Source organism: Diabrotica virgifera, chromosome 8, assembly GCF_917563875.1.
Source record: "Diabrotica virgifera virgifera chromosome 8, PGI_DIABVI_V3a".
In the NCBI taxonomy this organism is placed as follows: Eukaryota; Metazoa; Arthropoda; class Insecta; order Coleoptera; family Chrysomelidae; genus Diabrotica; species Diabrotica virgifera.
This window is the reverse complement of record NC_065450.1, coordinates 166,559,947-166,577,819: the sequence shown is the minus strand read 5'-3', so window position 1 is coordinate 166,577,819 and position 17,873 is coordinate 166,559,947. Positions and strand designations below refer to the sequence as shown.

Sequence of the window (17,873 nt, the reverse complement as noted above, 5' to 3'; positions counted from 1 at the left end):
AAAAGGTAATATTAATATGGTAATTTCAATTGAGAAATCGGAAAACACAACTAAGACGAAGAAATATCTATGAATTGATCTATACATAATGTAATTAAGGTAGCCATGTACCTATAGTTAAGGGTTAAGGTTGTCTACTAAAAACATAGGAAAAATATCAACAAAGGGAGTTTGTCGTATTTTATGCATATTCTCTTCTCAAAATGGCTACCTTCTCTTCTCAAAAAACCTGATCACGCTATTCAAAATAACGGAAAATCGTTATTTATTGACATCAAAAATCGTTATTTATTGACATGCAATTGAGTTTATGTGTACACATAGGGGGACACAAAGAAATGGCTCTTTTCGAATTGTGAGGAAGTCCCGGAGAGAAAATGGCAAATCTAACCCAGTTATTCAAAAGAACGAAAAAAAAAATACACAAATTATTTCGAAGTCTGTCAAAAATGGCTTACATAAACGATTTTTTTTGAAAAATTCAAAAAATTTCCCTGAGTAAAATTTTAATCCAAAAAATCTAAAAAAAAATCAGTATGTTTTTGGGCATAACAATGTATGTTCATAATTTTTTTCAGATTATTTTAAGAAAATATCGCTCAGTAAACACTAAAAATATGAGGGGGGAAAACCAAAAAATGGGTTTTTTCGAATTTTGAGCAATTTCCGGCGAGAAAATGGCAAAACTATCCCAGCCATTCAAAAGAACGGAAAAATATACACTAAAAAAAATTATGTCGGACCTAGCCAAAAATTACCTACATAACCTAAAAATTTTTTGAAAAATTCAAAATTTTTCAATTTTGATCCAAAAAATCTGAAAAAAAACAGTATATTTTTGGGCATCAATGTATGTTCATAATTTTTTTCAGATTTTTTAAAGGAAAGATCGGTCAGTAAACACTAAAAATATGAGGGGGGAACCAAAAAATGGGTTTTTTTTCGAATTTTGAGCAATTTCCGGCGAGAAAATGGCAAAACTATCCCAGCCATTCAAAATAACGGAAAAAAATACACTAAAAAAAATTATGTCGGCGCTCGCCAAAAATTACCTACATAACCTAAAAATTTTTTGAAAAACTCAAAATTTTTCAATTTTGATCCAAAAAATCTGAAAAAAAAATCAGTATATTGTTGGGCCTCAATGTATGTTCATAATTTTTTTCAGATTTTTTAAAGAAAAGATCGCTCAGTAAACACTAAAAATATGAGGGGGGTAACCAAAAAAATGGGTTTTTTCGAATTTTGAGTAATTTCCGGCGAGAAAATGGCAAAACTATCCCTGCCATTCAAAAGAACGTAAAAAAATACACTAAAAAAAATTTTGTCGGAGCTAGCCAAAAATTACCTACATAACCTAAAAATTTTTTGAAAACTTCAAAAATTTTTTCTGGCGTCAATTTTGATCCAAAAAATCTGAAAAAAATCAGTGGGATTTAGGGTATAATAATGTACATTCACAATTTTTTTCACATTTTTTAAAGCAAAAGATCGCTCCAAAAAAATGTTTTTCGAAAAAACACATTTTTTTCGATAGGGGACACCTGGGGTCACATAGGGAGCTAAAAATTTGGTTAGGGGGTTTTTGAATTATGTACTTTCGATTGCCCAACCCCAACTAAGAATCCAGCCGAGTGCAGATTTTACCATCTTATCCCGCTATAGCCTTTAATAATAGATCCGTTTTAAAAATTTAATGCACTGACTATTAGTGGAGTCACTGAAGGTTTTCACCTCCGATTTCGTTGAACCTTCATCGATTTTCATGAAAATTGGTAAGTAGTTAGAAGATACTTCAAGGAACAAAGGTGACATGATGTTAACTTGCGCTTTTACCCTGGGGGTGGTTGCCACCCCTTCTCGGGGGTGAAATTTTTTTATTAAAAATAATACCAGAAATCGATAGAGGGGCAATTTCTAAGCAAAATTTGTTATATAAAGTTATTAACATAAATCAATACTCTTTGAGTTATTAAATATCAAAGATTTTATTTTTTCTTAAAAAAATGCATGTGTTAAAGCTGCTTTTCACATATTACTCAAAAACTATAAGCTTTTGTAAAAAAGCTATAATTACCAAAATTAAAGATAATAAAAAATTTAATACACTCCCTACTTAAAGAACTAAACTAATGTTATTTTAAAGTGAGTTATGGGTAATTGAATGTATATTTTTTTCGACAAGTACTCAATTCTAAGTATTCAAGCTTACATAACGGGAAAACGATGCATTTTATAGAATATACTTGTTAAGCACTTGTCAAAGTACTTCGGAATACCTATCAAATGAGCTTCAGTAGAAGTTAATAGCATCAAAATTAAGCAAGTTATGATGAAAATAAGAGAACCCTTTCGATTTTTTTAGAAAAAAGTTAAAAACTAAACATACGCCATTTCCGCAAAAATTAAAATTTGTAGTAATCCTCACAAGAATTTCTTTATGTTATCATAGTTAATTATTTCAACAAATTTGACCGGTTTAAAATGCATATTTTTGAAAAAAAGGTATTATTTAAAAAAATCAGAATTTTTAAATTATCGTACTTTTAATTTTCTTTTGATAATAACTCCAAAAATACTCAATATACGTAAAAAATGATAAATAACTAAATTTTAGTTTTTTCTGTAACAAGAACTTTACCCATTTTACTATTTTCGTAGAGTAAAAAATAACCGAGATAGAAACGTTTAAAATTTCAATTTTGCTGCGAGAACCATGTAACCGGGGCCATTTGACCTTTTATTTTTAAAAAAGTAAGAGGTATAAATGACTATTTTGACGTTTTTTAATAGTTCTTGGAATAAAATTTTAACCAGTTATTAGACGAACTTGCTACTTTAAAATTTAACGGAGTTATTTACAAAAAAAAATAACATTTTTTAGAAAAATTTTTAAAAGATACAGTTTGAAACATTTTTGGTGCATAAACTTTAATGCTATCAACTTGTTCGAGCACTTATTTGATAGATATTTCAATGAGCTTTGACAAATGTTTAATAAGTTTATGTTATAAAATGCATCATTTTCCCGGTATTTAAGCTTGAATACTTAGATTTGGGTACTCGACGAAAGAAATATACATTCAATTACCTATAACTCACTTTCATTTAACATTGAAAGGTTGTTCTAGTAAGGAATTTATTTGATTTTTTATTAGCCTCAATTTTGACAATAATAACTTTTTTGTAAAATCTTATAGTTTTTGAGTTATTTATGAAAAATCGGTTAAAAACATGCATTTTTCTCACGAAAAATTAAAATCTTTGATCTTTAATAACTCAAAAAGTTTTGATTTATTTTAATAACTTTATATAACAAATTTTGCTTATAAGTTGTCGCTCTATCGAATTGTGGGGTTATTTTTTATAAAATTATTTTCACCCACGAGGAGGGGTGGCATCCACCCCCAGGGTAAAAGCGCAAGTTGGCACCATTCACCTTTGTTCCTTGAGATATCCTCTAACCACTCACCAATTTTCGTGCAAATCGATGGAGGTTCAACGAAATCGGAGGTAATAGCTCATATTCACCTTCAGTGACTGCACTATATAATAATTTTGTAATTATAGTTGTGAATCCTATGTCAACAAAAATCAAAATGGTCATCAGCAAATCTCAACTTGGGCAAGTAACCAAACTCTATACCGATGTCATCATTCAAGATTGTAACATAGAGTTGACCAAAGATCAATATGACTCGATACTAGCTACAGCAGATACTATGGAAAGAATGTTAATTAGCTGGCAGTTCCTATCCATAAGACCCGCTGAAAGTATCTTAGACAATCAGAAGATTTGGTGGAGGTATTCCAGTTATGCTTTATTGGAACAAAGGGTAAAGCCGTACACTTGGAGCAGAATTAGAAGGGTGAGACAAAATTATAAGGAATATATGGAAACTTACAAACAAATTTTACTCAATCCGAATGATACAGAATTAAAAATGGATCTGCAGAAATATGAGGATAATTTGTCTATAATTAATGTTGTGCTAGCGAGACAACAAGCCAGATTAACAGTAAGTCAGAAATTTTTTTCTTTATCAAAATGTTCTATTTATTAAAATAATAAGATTACATTATATTCTGATCAAATTGTATTTATATCTAATTGCTTAGAACAACTATCCTGTAATAGTCTGGACTGATTATCGGAGAATAGGCCATTTTTGGGAAAAGTTATTTACCAGCAATTTTATTGCTGGAATTGAATCTTATGATTTTATATATTAATAATATAGGTATGCAAAGTCCGCAGATAGTGTGTTACTTTTTTTATAAACAAAATGGCGCCCGAAAATCGTGTTTTTTTCAATTTTTGCTATATAACTCCAAAGATTTTAACTTTACACCAAAACTACTCAAAAAAAATTCACCACAATTAAATTCTCCATAGAGACATGTTTTTTCCGATTTACTCCGACGAAAATTTTCCCCGGAAAAGGCGGGTTTTTCCAACAAAATCTTTAATTTTCAACTAAACTTTTAGATAAGTAATTGTTAATCAATAATTAAATAACCTGGTAATTTAAAAGCCCTTCTCGTATAGATTATAATTCCAGAATTCGATGGAAATTGAATGAACAGTTTAGCAAAAATTGAATTGTTAATTAAAAATTTACGGTCGCTATAATAACGACAATAATTATGATGCATAAGAATAATTATAATTTTTTCATAAAAAGACACTATACCTATCTAGTGTACTTTACAGAATTGAAATTTAACTATTTAAGCGGCCTCGGGAATATTTTAAAATTATAAAGAATTTTTTGGCTTATAAACAAATAGAATATTTCGGGAAATATTAAACTAAATTAAATTTTAAAAACGGTATTCGAAAAACAGTGGCAGGATGCTTCTTCTAAAAGAAAAAACGTTTAATTATAATGAGTAGTTCCTGACATACAGCCGATCAAATTTGACCGGAATTTACGGCAAATATATAAAAAATAGGATCATAATTTTCAAACCATCAGCTTTTTATTTTTGTCCTCTTTCTTCACACCAATTTTCATGTCCTTAAAATACTCATAACATATATTATTATAATAAAAACTATCGATAATACGTGTGAAAATTGCCAAAAATAGCAAAAGTTCAATCAAAAATTAGGTTGGAGAAAATGTAACCCTCAAAGTTCAAAATCGGTATAAGTTAAAAAAATACATTTCCTCGGCTTCCCATGGAGCAATTTCCTTCATTATTTTTTTGTTCCCACGTAACTCGAGTAGAGCCATCGAACTAACGCATTATTAAATGTCAGACTTGCTTTTGTTTTGCTATAATAAATTAATTTATTTATTATACCACAAAATTTTAATTTGTTTAAATAAAAATTGTTTAATAGACAAGGCGGAAACGGCGGGTTCGTTGGGAAAAATATTACCATGAGATATTTTTGCATAATCACATTCGTGAGACATCCCTGAATAAGGTTCAAGAAGTCGCCCACGTGAAAAGTGGGCCAATTTTTTTTTAACAATTTTTTTTAAATTGCAAAAATCAATATTTTTGGCCCGGATTAATTTTTTTTAGGTTTTTGGGACCATTCTGGACAAAAAAGGTCTCATATAATTTTTCTCTAAAGTTGATCTTTTTCGAGTTATAAGCAATTTAAAATTTGAAAAACCCGAAAATGGCCATTTTTAAACTTAATAACTCGGTTAAAAATTATTATTATGAAAGTCAGAAAGTGACTAAATCAAAGTTTAAAGTCGCCGCTACATGATCCTGAAGAAATCTGTGTCATTTATTTACTACTAAGCTGTTATTTTTAATTAATAACAATAAGCGGTTACATCGTATTGACGCCGCTGTAAATGTGAGTGCGAGTAAGATGCACAACTGGACTGCTGGAATGGCTTCTCTCTCGCACTCAGAATTTACAGCGGCCGCACACGTGCATGGCTCTTATTATTATTACTTAAAAATAACAGCTTAGTAATAAAATAATGACAAAAATGTCTTCAGGATCTTGTAGGAGGGGCTTTAAACTTTGATTTAGTCATATATTGACTTTCATAATAATAACTTTTAACAGAGTTATTAAAGCCTTGAAAATCGCCATTTTTCGTTTTTTTCAATTTTAAATTGCTTATAACTCGACAACGATCAACTTTAGAGAAAAATTATAAGAGACCTTTTTTGTCCAGAATGGTCCAAAAAATTAAAGAAAAAATTGTTCGGGCCAAAAATATTGATTCTTGCAATTTGATTAAAAAAAAATTGTTAAAAAAAAATTGGCCCACTTTTCACGTGGGCGACTTCTTGAACCTTATTCTGGGATATCTCACTAATGTGATTATGCAAAAAAATCTCATGGGAATATTTTTCCCTTCGAACCCGCCGTTTTCACCTTGTCTATAAATAATTATACAGCTTTCAAATGAGAATATTTATGTTTTTAACTTTAAAAGGTACAATTGTAGTAAATTTATCTAAAAAAAAGCCTACAACTGGAAAAAATATGTAGTTTTCTGTTCGTATAAATAAATTAATCTATTAGAACAAAACAAAAGCAAGTTTGACATTTAATAATGAGTTAGTTCGATGGCTCTACTCCAGTTATTAGGGAACAAAAAAAGAATGAAGGAAATTGCTCAATGGGAAGCCGAGAAAATGCATCTTTTTAACGTATACCGATTTTGAACTTTGAGGGTTACATTTTCTCCAACCTAATTTTTGATTGGAATTTTGCTATTTTTGGCAATTTTCACACGTATTATCGATAGTTTTTATTATAATAATATATGTTATAAGCATTTTAAAGCTATGAAAATTGGTGTGAAGAAAGAGGACACAAATAAAAAGGTGATGGTTTGAAAATTATGATCCTATTGTTTACATCTTTGCCGTAAATTCCAGTCAAATTTCACTGGTTGTATCTCAGGAACCACTCGCCATAATTAAACGTTTTTCTTTGAAAAGAAGCGTCTTGCCGCTGTTTTTCGAAAACCGTTTTCACAATTTAATTTAGTTTAATATTTCCCGAGATATTCTATTTGTTTTTAAGCTAAAAAATTATTTATAATTTTAAAATATTCCTGAGGCCGCTTAGATAGTCCAATTTCAATTCTGTAAAGTACATTAGATAGGTATAGTGCCTTTTTATGAAAAAATCATAGCTATTCTTATGCATCATAATTATTGTCGTTATTATAGCGACCGTAAATTTTTAATTAACAATTTAATTGTTGCTAAACTGTTCATTCAATTTCCATTGGCTTCTGGAATTATAATCTACACGAAAAGGGATTTTACATTACCAAGTTATTTAATTATTGATTAACAATTACTTATCTAAAAGTTTAGTTGAAAATTAAAGATTTTGTTGGAAAAACCCGCTTTTTCCGGGGAAAGTTTTCGTCGAAGTGAATCGGGAAAAACACGTCACTATGCATAATTTAATTGTGGTGAATTTTTATTTGGGTGTTTTTGGTGTAAAGTTAAAATTTTTGGAGTTATAGAGCAAAAATTGAAAAAAACACGATTTTCGGGCGCCATTTTGTTTATAAAAAAAGTAGCACACTATCTGCGGACTTTGCATACCTATATTATTAATACATACAATAATAAGATTCGATTCCAACAATAAAATTGCTGGTAAATAACTTTTCCTTGTATTTTGCTAATTAGCCCAGAGTATAAGCAAATAGAGAAATTATCTGTACGCAAACGAGCTTATGGTAGGGGAGCAAAGTATGCTAAATGTGCAGTCACTCGAGCGCTTTGGGGACCTATTGGGTTATGAAGAGTAGGTCCTAAAACCAAAAAACGTTAAGTAAAGTTTTCCATTTTAGTGGGGACTTGTCCATTTTTAATTTAATTTTCCATTTCCAACAATCGTTTTTTTAGATTATAGCACCATTTATCCATAATTCTAAAAAATGTCTCGAATAAAATTTATTTATTTTTACGTAAGGAATCCAAATCGGCGATAAAAAATGGGGCTCCCATTTAAGATTTTAAAGTAACCCCCCACCCCACCACCGTGGGGGGGGGGTCGTGTTTGGTGCCATTCGATAAATCTCCAAAAAAGCTTCCGAGGTCTTAGCAATACGACTGCGTGAGAAAAATTTGCTTGAAAATAAAGCTAAGTTATCCTTTTTTGGATCAAGAGAAAATGCGTTTCTGAAATTCTTTTAAAGTAATTTTGGATTTTTGTATTGCTTTAATGTACGTGGTTTACTGAAAGAGTTGGGAATGTTGTAACGATTAGTGCTTTGATACTTCTTAAACTGGTCTTGGATGACCGTCAAGAAGATTGTATTTGGGGCAGTGCGTCAAGGCTTTTCTACAGTGGATACAAATTTGCTTGCTGGTTTCATCTGCGACGATTTACACTAAAGTCATTTTCTTTGACCGACATAGTCGTACCATTAGTATTTTGCGCTCTTCAGTACAAGGTTATCGCAATCCTTAAATAGCCTGGTGCTATTCGATTTATATTCAAGTTAGGTTCCTTTTCGGATCCTATTATGGTTTGCTTCCTATTCGACTCGGTTCGGTTCATTTTCGTTTTGCTAGCCTGCTGCTATGCGGTTCATATTCGGGTTAGGTTCCTTTTCCGATCATATTCTGTTTCGGTTCCTACTCGGTTCATTTTCAATTTCTTTGGAATCTCAGGCGACCTTTTCGTGGTGTAATTTTTCCTCTTTGGACGGGTAATATACCCACGCGACGTACTTGTCGTGGCACCTGTTACTGAGTCTGTGTTTGTCCTTGTCGGATGAAGCGGCATTTTAATATTTTTTGTAATTATAATTTGTAATAATTAAGTATTATCTGTAAAAGGAAAACAAAATTGTATCTACTAATATCAAAGCACGGTAATAATGTTAGTACAAGAAGCAACCATTCAATACACGACTACACGCGATTCGGTATCAAGTTATCTACAAACACATGCATACAAGTCCTCAAGCTTGATTTGGAAACAGTCGCTTAGTGCGCGATTACAAACGTCGGGAGCAATTCTTCAATTTAGAATCGTTCCGCAGCTGGCTTCGACTTACTTTGGCTCAGCTCAATTGGTTTCCACTAGCTCAGTGCGCTGGCTTAACCAGGGAGTCTATTAGCTCAATTCGCTACAAGACTAACCTCTGTCCCAAGCAAGCAAGCAATTTGATTTAACCCGACCTGTGGGATTTGTTCACCCTCTCGAAGGAGTACATTCGGGTGTAACAAGTCATTGGGGCGAGGTGTTTTGACCCGAGTTATACAGGGATCACCCCACCTCGCTCCAATGCCCCAGGCCATCCCTTTCCCCCCCATAGCACGCTGATGCGCGATGGGGGCACAACTATCGTAGCCAAATGCTCTTCACAATGGAACCCTGGGTAATAAGATTCCACTGTGGTACCCTAATCGAATGCAAAAAACTAGGCCCAGCGTGATGCGCTCTATGCCTTTATCTTCTTAATAACTTATCCGCGGTACTAAAAATTGCTTGCTTGGGCCCCGAGTCATCGTGCCGAGCCCCACTGAGCCCTGTTGGGCCCTGCTGGGCCCCGCCCGATGACTCGATGCTCTAATTTTTTTGTGTTTTTGGTTTTTTTAATTTTTTTGGGGGCTTTCGCCATTTTTTATTTTATATAAATTTTTTTGGGGGCTTAAGGCCCTTCTAATTTTCTAATATTTGCTTACCTTGGAGGTGGTCGTGGTACTTGGACTTCGTGGGTAACGCTATCTTCGGCACTTGTTTCGAGCTACGAACACACTACTATCACTTATCACTTTTAGTTTATCCTATAATTTGTTGTTTCGGGCGTCTGTGCTTCCATCGGTGGAACTCGTCGTATCTTAGTATCTAACCTCTGTCCCTCGTTCACTTATGTACTTTTATATCGTTTCGCGCGGTCACCTCTCTGCCTTCGCTGATTGGCTGAGCGGGAAGTAGAGTGGGAAGAAGTGTCGACTTCAAAATGTTCTGCTTTCTCCTTGAACAGCAACGTCGATACACTAAAGGCGCGTTCCAAGTGACATGAAAACCGTCCTTCGTACTGCCCTCGTCATGCGCATTATAAAAAATGCGTTCCAAGCGAACATGAACGATGATTGGTATCGTACACCGTGTTGTTCCAAGCGATCCATGTACCGCTTCGAAATCGGTAACTGAACGGCCCTTTTGATACATGCCTTCAAGCAGAAACTATTTGTACTGACTTGCGCAGTTAGGATTGTTTTCATTTTTACTGGTCACTGCTATGAGATCAGCTGATGATTCAATAATAGAATAATCCACAATTTACGTTATTAGTACCTGTGAATCTTGATTTCCGTTTAAATAATTATTAATTCTTTTTTTTTTCAAATTAATCTTATAAAAATGGATAATTTATTATTTTCTTTTTTCATAGAAGACAACGATTTAATGTCAGATATCGATCCTGGGGAAGGTTTTGAAGCTGAAGTGATGTTTAATGAACATGTTAAGTCCACTTTACATCAACAATAAATTGAACAAGAAATTGACAAAGTTATTTAAGGTCAAATTTGGCTTATACAAAACACAATTCTACATCCAATTTTGCCGTGAATAAAAAGAAAATTGACAAAATAAAACATATCCAATTGTTCTATTTCATCAAATTATTTCACTTTCTTTTACAAACCATACATTTTGTACTCGTCAAATTTGGTATTGAATAACTTTGTCAATTTCTTATTCAATTTATTGTTGATGTAAAGTGGACATTAGAAATATTAATTTCTAACCATCTAGCAAACTACTATTATAGTGGTACAGTGGTACTCGCACTGAAAATGGCTCAGGCGCAACTCGAACTTGAAATGGTACACGAATTCGTTCCAAGAGGGTTATGTGGTTATGTACCGGTAATCGGATCGAGATCGAAAGAAAACCGTTCAAGGGCGATTCTGCGCATTAAAACAGTCCAATCGATTTCGTGGCGGTTCAAGGGATCGTACAAATGTGTCGTCTTGGAACGAACCTTTAGTATCCGTACTTTTGAGCAAGGATACTTTTTTACACCAATTGGCTGCCAAGATCTGACCTGAAATGTGGTGATGCAAACATTATAGGTACATACATTAACCACTTGTTGGCAAAAAACATTATATTTTAACCTCTACATATAATTGGGTCTCATGAATAATTCATTGAAATAAAAATGTGTACCACTTTTATTCAGTTGCAATTCGAAGCCAAAACTGTCTTAATTTTTACTTATTTCAGAGAGCGCAACCAGCACTCTTAACGACGATTTCGCCACTTTTTAGTGGTTCTTCAGAGAATGCATCTGGCTTGCAATTTTTAGAAGCCATGGAGATGTTACCAGGAAAATGGTCCAATAAGTTTTCAATTAAATATCTTTTAAGAATATTTTTAAATATTTTTATTAGGATGGAAACTGTGACTTTTTTCTTGAAATTCATTGAAACTTGAAGGACACTGTTTCAAGTATCTCATTTTGGCATTTCCTGGCCTGTCATTTGAAAAAAATAATGGCCGGTGTTTTTGATAGTACATAGCTTCGACAGCTTTTAAAGATGAATAGTTCATCCGAACAATGCTAGAAATTGAAAATAATGCTTGATTGGCTTTTAAAACCTTTTAGCCCGATCAGGGAATACAAAATTTTACGAAAACCTCCAAAAAAATGAAGGAAGGATGAAAATTTGGGAATAGGTAGTTGATATTGTCTATAATTATATAAGAAAAAGTTTACAATTCAACATCCCCTCCATTTTACAAAAATTGGGAAATACGGGGTGAAAAATATTTTCTCGGGAGTGAAAAAATATACGTTCAAAATAGGCCCGGAATTGGATAAAATGACTAATTCTAAGCAACTTTTGTTCTATACAGTTTTTTTACTAAATCAATACTTTTCGAGTTATTTGCGAGTGAATATGTTGATTATTTTGCAGATAACTCAAAAAGTAAGTACTCTAGCGAAAAAAATATTCTTAGTAAAAATATAGCTTATAAAAAATTGACGAAAATGGTTTACACGTAAGGTCTGCAGACCCAGTAGTAGCAGAGTTGTAGCTAATGAAAAGTAGGTTCTTCTTCGTCAATGTCCAAATCGAATATTTCAATGTGAAATAACCAAAAAACAGAGCACTTTTCGGGGAAAATTCATTACAACTATTTAAAGTGTTTAAAAAAAGGTTTATTTTTGTTTTTTTTTTAATTTTCCGACATTAAAAATAAATGAGTTACGCTCAAAATATTGTTGGTCCCTCTTATTTTTTGGTACAAAAATCGCGAAAATCACCCCCTAATTAGCTTCCCTAATAAAATTAATCTTTACCGCTTCACAAGTTACTTTACTTATGTATTGTTTATATTATCCATAAGTTTTATTGGTTCAAAGTGCTCATTTTTGAAAAAAATTGGATTTAAAATAAAACATTTTTTTTATTTTGAAAAAAAAAATGGAATTGTTCATCGAATTAACTTAAAAATTATTAGTAATACAAAAAATCTTAAATAGTAATAAAATGTACGTTTTGCTTATCTGAATATTTTTGCTTTTTTGTTTTCTTGTTAGACAGAAATTGGTTATGCTATGGCTGTTCAAAATTTGACTAAACTCGTGATTAGTTACTCGTTCAAGCCATTTTAACTACAGCTTTTTTAAAAGTAAGCACTTTGAAACGATGAAATTTACAGATCATATAAATAATACATAAAGAAAGTAACTTGTGAAGTGGTAATGATAAAATTTATTTGTCATGCTAATTAGGTGGTGATTTTCGAGATTTTTTTACCAAAAAATAAAAGGGACCAACAATATTTTTAGCGTAACTCACTTACTTTTAATGTTACAAGTTTTTTTTTTTTAAACAAAAATAAACTTTTTTAAACACTTTAAAAGGTTGAAATGAATTTTTCCCGAAAAGTGCTCCGTTTTTGGGTTATTTCACATTGAAATATTCGATTTGGAATTTGATGAAGAAAACCTACTTTTCATTAGCTACAACTCTGCTTCTACTGAGTCTACAGACCTCAAGCATACACCATTTTTTCACTTTTTTATAAGCTATATTTTTGCTAAGAACATTTTTTTCGCTGAAATACTTACTTTTTGAGTTATCTCTGAAAAACCGTCCAAAAACATGTTTTCTTCTGTTAAAAATGAACATATTCACTTGCAAATAACTCGAAAAGTATTGACTTAGGGAAAAAACTCTATAGAACAAAAGTTTCTTAGAATTAGTCATTTTATCCAATTCCAGACTTATTTTGAATGTATATTTTTCCTTCGAGAGGGGGGTATTCCCCTCCATTTTTATATGTAGGATTTTAAACTTTTTCTTATATAATAATAGACAATTTCAACTACCTATTCCCAAATTTTCATCCTTCCTTTATTTTTTTGGGGTCAGATTGTTCTTTGATCTGCTAAAAATATAAGAACACAGAATTATGCTGAAATTGTCCTAATACCCAAGCTATTTTTGTAAGAGTTTAGAAGTTCGTAGTATTTCCCCTCGAAATTAATGAGCTCGTCGGTCTGCTGATTTGACTTCTTGGTTCTTGATATAATTTGGTCCCATTTTGTCGTAGTATTTGAGTATTTGGTGGAGTTTGCGTTGGTTGAAAAATAATTCGGAGAGGTAGGTGATGTGAGTTGGCTGCATTAGTGCACTTGAGAGATTGTGGTTGTCTCGTGCAATGTACCTATTGGCTAATGTCGGAGTTGTGAATGAGATATGAAGGGATGGATCTATTATTAGTTGTGGTTGTAAAAAAAATCGGATTTAGGCGTATTAGTTTTAATGAGAAACCTTTTTAACTAGAAGGAACAAATAAAAGGGATAATTTAGAGACTACGTTTAAAACAACAGGATATGTGTAAAAAGCAATAAGTAATGTCCTTTTACAAATCTCTAAATTAAAGTTTAAATATATTTTAATGATCTTAACGACGTATAATATAAATTAACTTTATTCAGGTTCAAGAAAGAAGTATAGGAGAAAAAAGCTTTTGGTCAATGTTGCCTTCTCCCGAAAGAATATTACTATGTGAGAAGATAGGGTATTTCGATGAGAAGGAGGACAGCTTCAAGGAGAGAATAGGTAAAATTTTAAAATTATATAATAATTTAAAGAACGACTAAGAAGCAAATTATCAAACTTAAAAATACAAAATAAATTCTATGTTTGGTAAGACATGTTAAGCTGACTACTACGAGTAGGTGTGTTACAGTTCAAGTTGATTCTTAGTTAGAGTTGACTTTTCCTAGTTCGAGTCAACTCCAACTGAAACGAGCAGTAAAAGTTGATTTGAAAAATTTACATCAACTTTTACTAGTTGAAGTTGACTCTTCCTAATTAACTCTTGTTAGTAAAAGTAGATTATACAATTCATACGAGTATAAACTCACGTGCATTTTTGATGAGTGTGCGTCTCTTTGTTTTGACCGTTTCAACTACTTATTAGTCCAGACTGTAACGTCGCCCCCGTTAGGTAAATTATTCTCATTCGATTTTTTTGCACAAACTTACTCAAACAAATACATCCTTATAACAAATACACAGTGTCAGGCGGTACCGCGGTGGAAAAATTGTTTAACCAATTTTTGTTAACCAAATTCACAAAAATAATTCTTATCTACTCTACCTCATATTATGTATAAGTTTTTATTAAGTGTGAAAATTGTAAATATAGATAGCAGTACATGAAGGGTTTAAAGTGTGCCTGAAGTAATTATGTATTTTAAATGGGATTTACTTTTTCGCACTGTTTTTTAGCACACTTTCATATAATCAAATATCCTTAACTTTCGCCTTGTCATGGTGATGACATGTGAGCAATAAATTACAAAAAAAGTTTTGACAGTTTTGTGGTTTGACAGAAGTTTGAATTTTTAAATGTCAAAGTTCTAAAAAATTGTAAAATAGGAATGTTTACCAGTGACGAAGAGTTGCAGTTTTTTTATTTGTTTTTTGGTAGATAAAATATTGTATAAAACTGTGCGTGAAGTACTTTTTGCGCACTTAGGCGATGTATAGCATTCGGCCCGCTCGTGCTCTAAACATCGCGTGCGTGCACAAAAAGCATACTTCACGAACTGTTTTATAAATAGCTGAGTATTTCACTCCGGATAAATTTTTTTAGATTATTTTGGTCATTCGGAGCAAAAAAGGTCTTTTGTAGTTTTTCACTAAAATTGATAGTTTTCGAGTTATTCGCGATTTAAAATTTGAAAAATGCGAAATGACCATTTTTAAGGCTTAATAACTTGATTAAAAACTATTATTATGAAAGTCAAAAAGTCATCTAATCAAAGTTTAAAGGGCCCCCTACAAGATCCTGAAGAAACTTTTGTCATTATTTTATTACTAAGCTGTTATTTTTAATTATCAACAATGAGCGCTAAAAGCGTATTGAGGCGGCCGTCAATGTGAGTGCCGAGTAAGATCCTCCATTCCGACCGTCCAATGGTGCATCTCAGTCTCACTCACATTGACAGCCGCCTCAATACGCTCCCAGCGCTCATTGTTAATAATTAAAAATAACAGCTTAGTAATACAATAATGACAAATATTTCTTCAGTACCTTGTAGGGGGGTCGTTAAAATTTGATTTGGTGACTTTCTGACTTTCATAATAATAATTTTTAACTGAGTTATTAAGCCTTGAAAATGGTCATTTTCGCATTTTTCAAATTTTAAATCGCGTATAACTCGAGAAAAATAAATTTTACAGAAAAATCACAAAAGACCTCTTTTGCTCCGAATGACCCAAATTAATGATGTAAAAAAAATGTCCGAAGTAAATTTTTTTTGTGAATTTAAAAAAAAAATTGTTTAAACAATTTTTCGATTACGGTACCATCTGACACCTTGTGGATTCGTTATAAGGACCTCTGTTTGAGTAAGTTTGTGCAAAAAAATCGAACTGGAATAATTTACCTAACGGGGGCGACGATACAACCTGGACTATAAATATGACGATTTGAACATAATATACAGTAACATTTAATTTCTAGAATCGGTTGTTTGTGTGAATAAACTTTTACTAAATGGCATTGGGAAGAGTATACTTTAACTAGTTGGAGTCTACTTTTACTAGTAAATGTTGAATAAAAATCTTCATTTTATATTTATAATCAACTTTTACTAAAACCAGCCGTTTGAGTCGACTCGAACTAGGAAAAGTCCACTGCAACTGGATAATCAACTTGAACTGTAACAGATGTTTAAAATCAAAATTTCAAAAAATATTTCTTTTACGTTCATCATCAGCATTATTATTATCAACCTGTACGCGTACACTGCTGGACACAGGTCTCAGAAATTGTTTCCATCTATCTCTGTCTTGTTCGGCTTCCATCTAGTTATTACTCACATGCTTCAGGTCGTCGGTCTCTCTGGTTGGTGGGTACCGTCTGCTCCGTAGTGCTTCTTGTTTTGACCTCCACTCGTCAATACATTTTGTTCATAGCTTGTCTGATAATCTGGCGACGCGTTCAGCCCAATTCTATTTTAGCGACACGATGTTTTCAATAGCGTCGGTTGTTTTTGTTCTATGACGTATTTACGACCTGAGTCCTAGTTGTAGCATTTTGGTAGATATATTTGATTATGTTACTATAGAGATGGTCTAATCGGCATTCTATTAATGCCTTTAACATTTTCTGCCAGCTTATGGAATCGAATGCTTTCTCGTAGTCCGCGAATATCAGTTCCAAGGGTTTGCTGTATTCTGCAGACTTTTTCATCAGGTTTTTATCGCTAGTAAGTCGCCGTTAGTGCTGTATCCCAATATTAAGCTAAATCTAAAGTTAATCTAGCTTGTTCTCTAAGCTGATCGAAGTCTAAATTCCATGCTTCCAGTCTGTCTTTGATCATTTTTGTGAAAAGTTTATTATGTGTGATAGCAAACTGATAGGACGATAGTATTTAGATCTGTTATCGATACCTAAACTACAAAACCTCTCAACTGGTTTTGTTCGTTTTTCCTATTTTGATCTTTTTATATATAATATATAAAGACCAAAATGCGAAAACCGAACAAAACCAGTTGAGAGGTTTTGGAGTTTAGGTATCGTTATGTCTCCTTTCTTGTGTAATACAACAATGACTTATTCTTCTTATTGCGCTGTCTCCTTTCGAAAGTTGGCAATACAAATGGTAATTGTAGCTTTGAAAACTGCTGCACGAAAAATTTCTGCGGATGAGAGGCCAAACCATCTTCTCAATTCTTTCAGCTATGAGTTTTGGTGTCTTCCTACTGATCTTTTGCCCTGTACTTTATCTTCCAATATGATTTGAAGTAGTTCATATCATTTCCCTCTCAATACATGTCCAAAGTCTTGTATTTTTCTTTCTTTAATTATTCTTGTAATTCAATGTAATTTAACGTCAAACTTCCCAGCTGAAAAACACTGACGTAAGGGTATACCGTGGATCAGAATGTGGATCCGATCATCGTTTACTTATGGCCAACGTGATAGTTAACTATCGCAAAAACAATAATACTCAGGTACAGAATATAGAAAAGGGACAAGAAGTAAGATCTCATAAATATAACCTAGAAAGCTTGAAAGAAGACTCAACGAAATTTCTATATAAATTACGACTGGCCACAAAATTACAAAATGTGGGACGAGAAAATATAAAACAGCAGAAGAATTATACCAGCAAATTAAAAAATACATTCATGAGGCTGAAAGTGAAGCTTTGGGGTATAAATACAAACATGAAATAAAAAATACAGAATGGTGGTCGGAGAATATGCAAACGTTAGTAAACAAGAAGAAAACTGCTTATCAAAAATGGATATCAACAAGAAAGGAGGAAGATCACAAGAGATATGCAGCATTAAATCGAGATGTAAAAAGAGAAGTAGTGAAAACTAAAAATGAGATGTGGGACCGAAAATGCGCAGAAGT

At 32.4% G+C, this 17,873-nt stretch overlaps 1 protein-coding gene across 1 annotated transcript in view; it reads left to right on the top strand.

Annotated features, from left to right (window-relative positions):
* LOC126890533 (intermembrane lipid transfer protein VPS13C-like) overlaps nt 1-17,873 on the top strand; it is a 267,141-nt gene that overhangs the window by 56,183 nt on the left and 193,085 nt on the right. The window contains exons 5-6 of the mRNA XM_050659537.1: nt 3,571-4,019; nt 13,930-14,053. Coding sequence (XP_050515494.1) covers nt 3,571-4,019; nt 13,930-14,053 — 573 coding nt within the window. The remainder of the gene's footprint in view (nt 1-3,570; nt 4,020-13,929; nt 14,054-17,873) is intronic.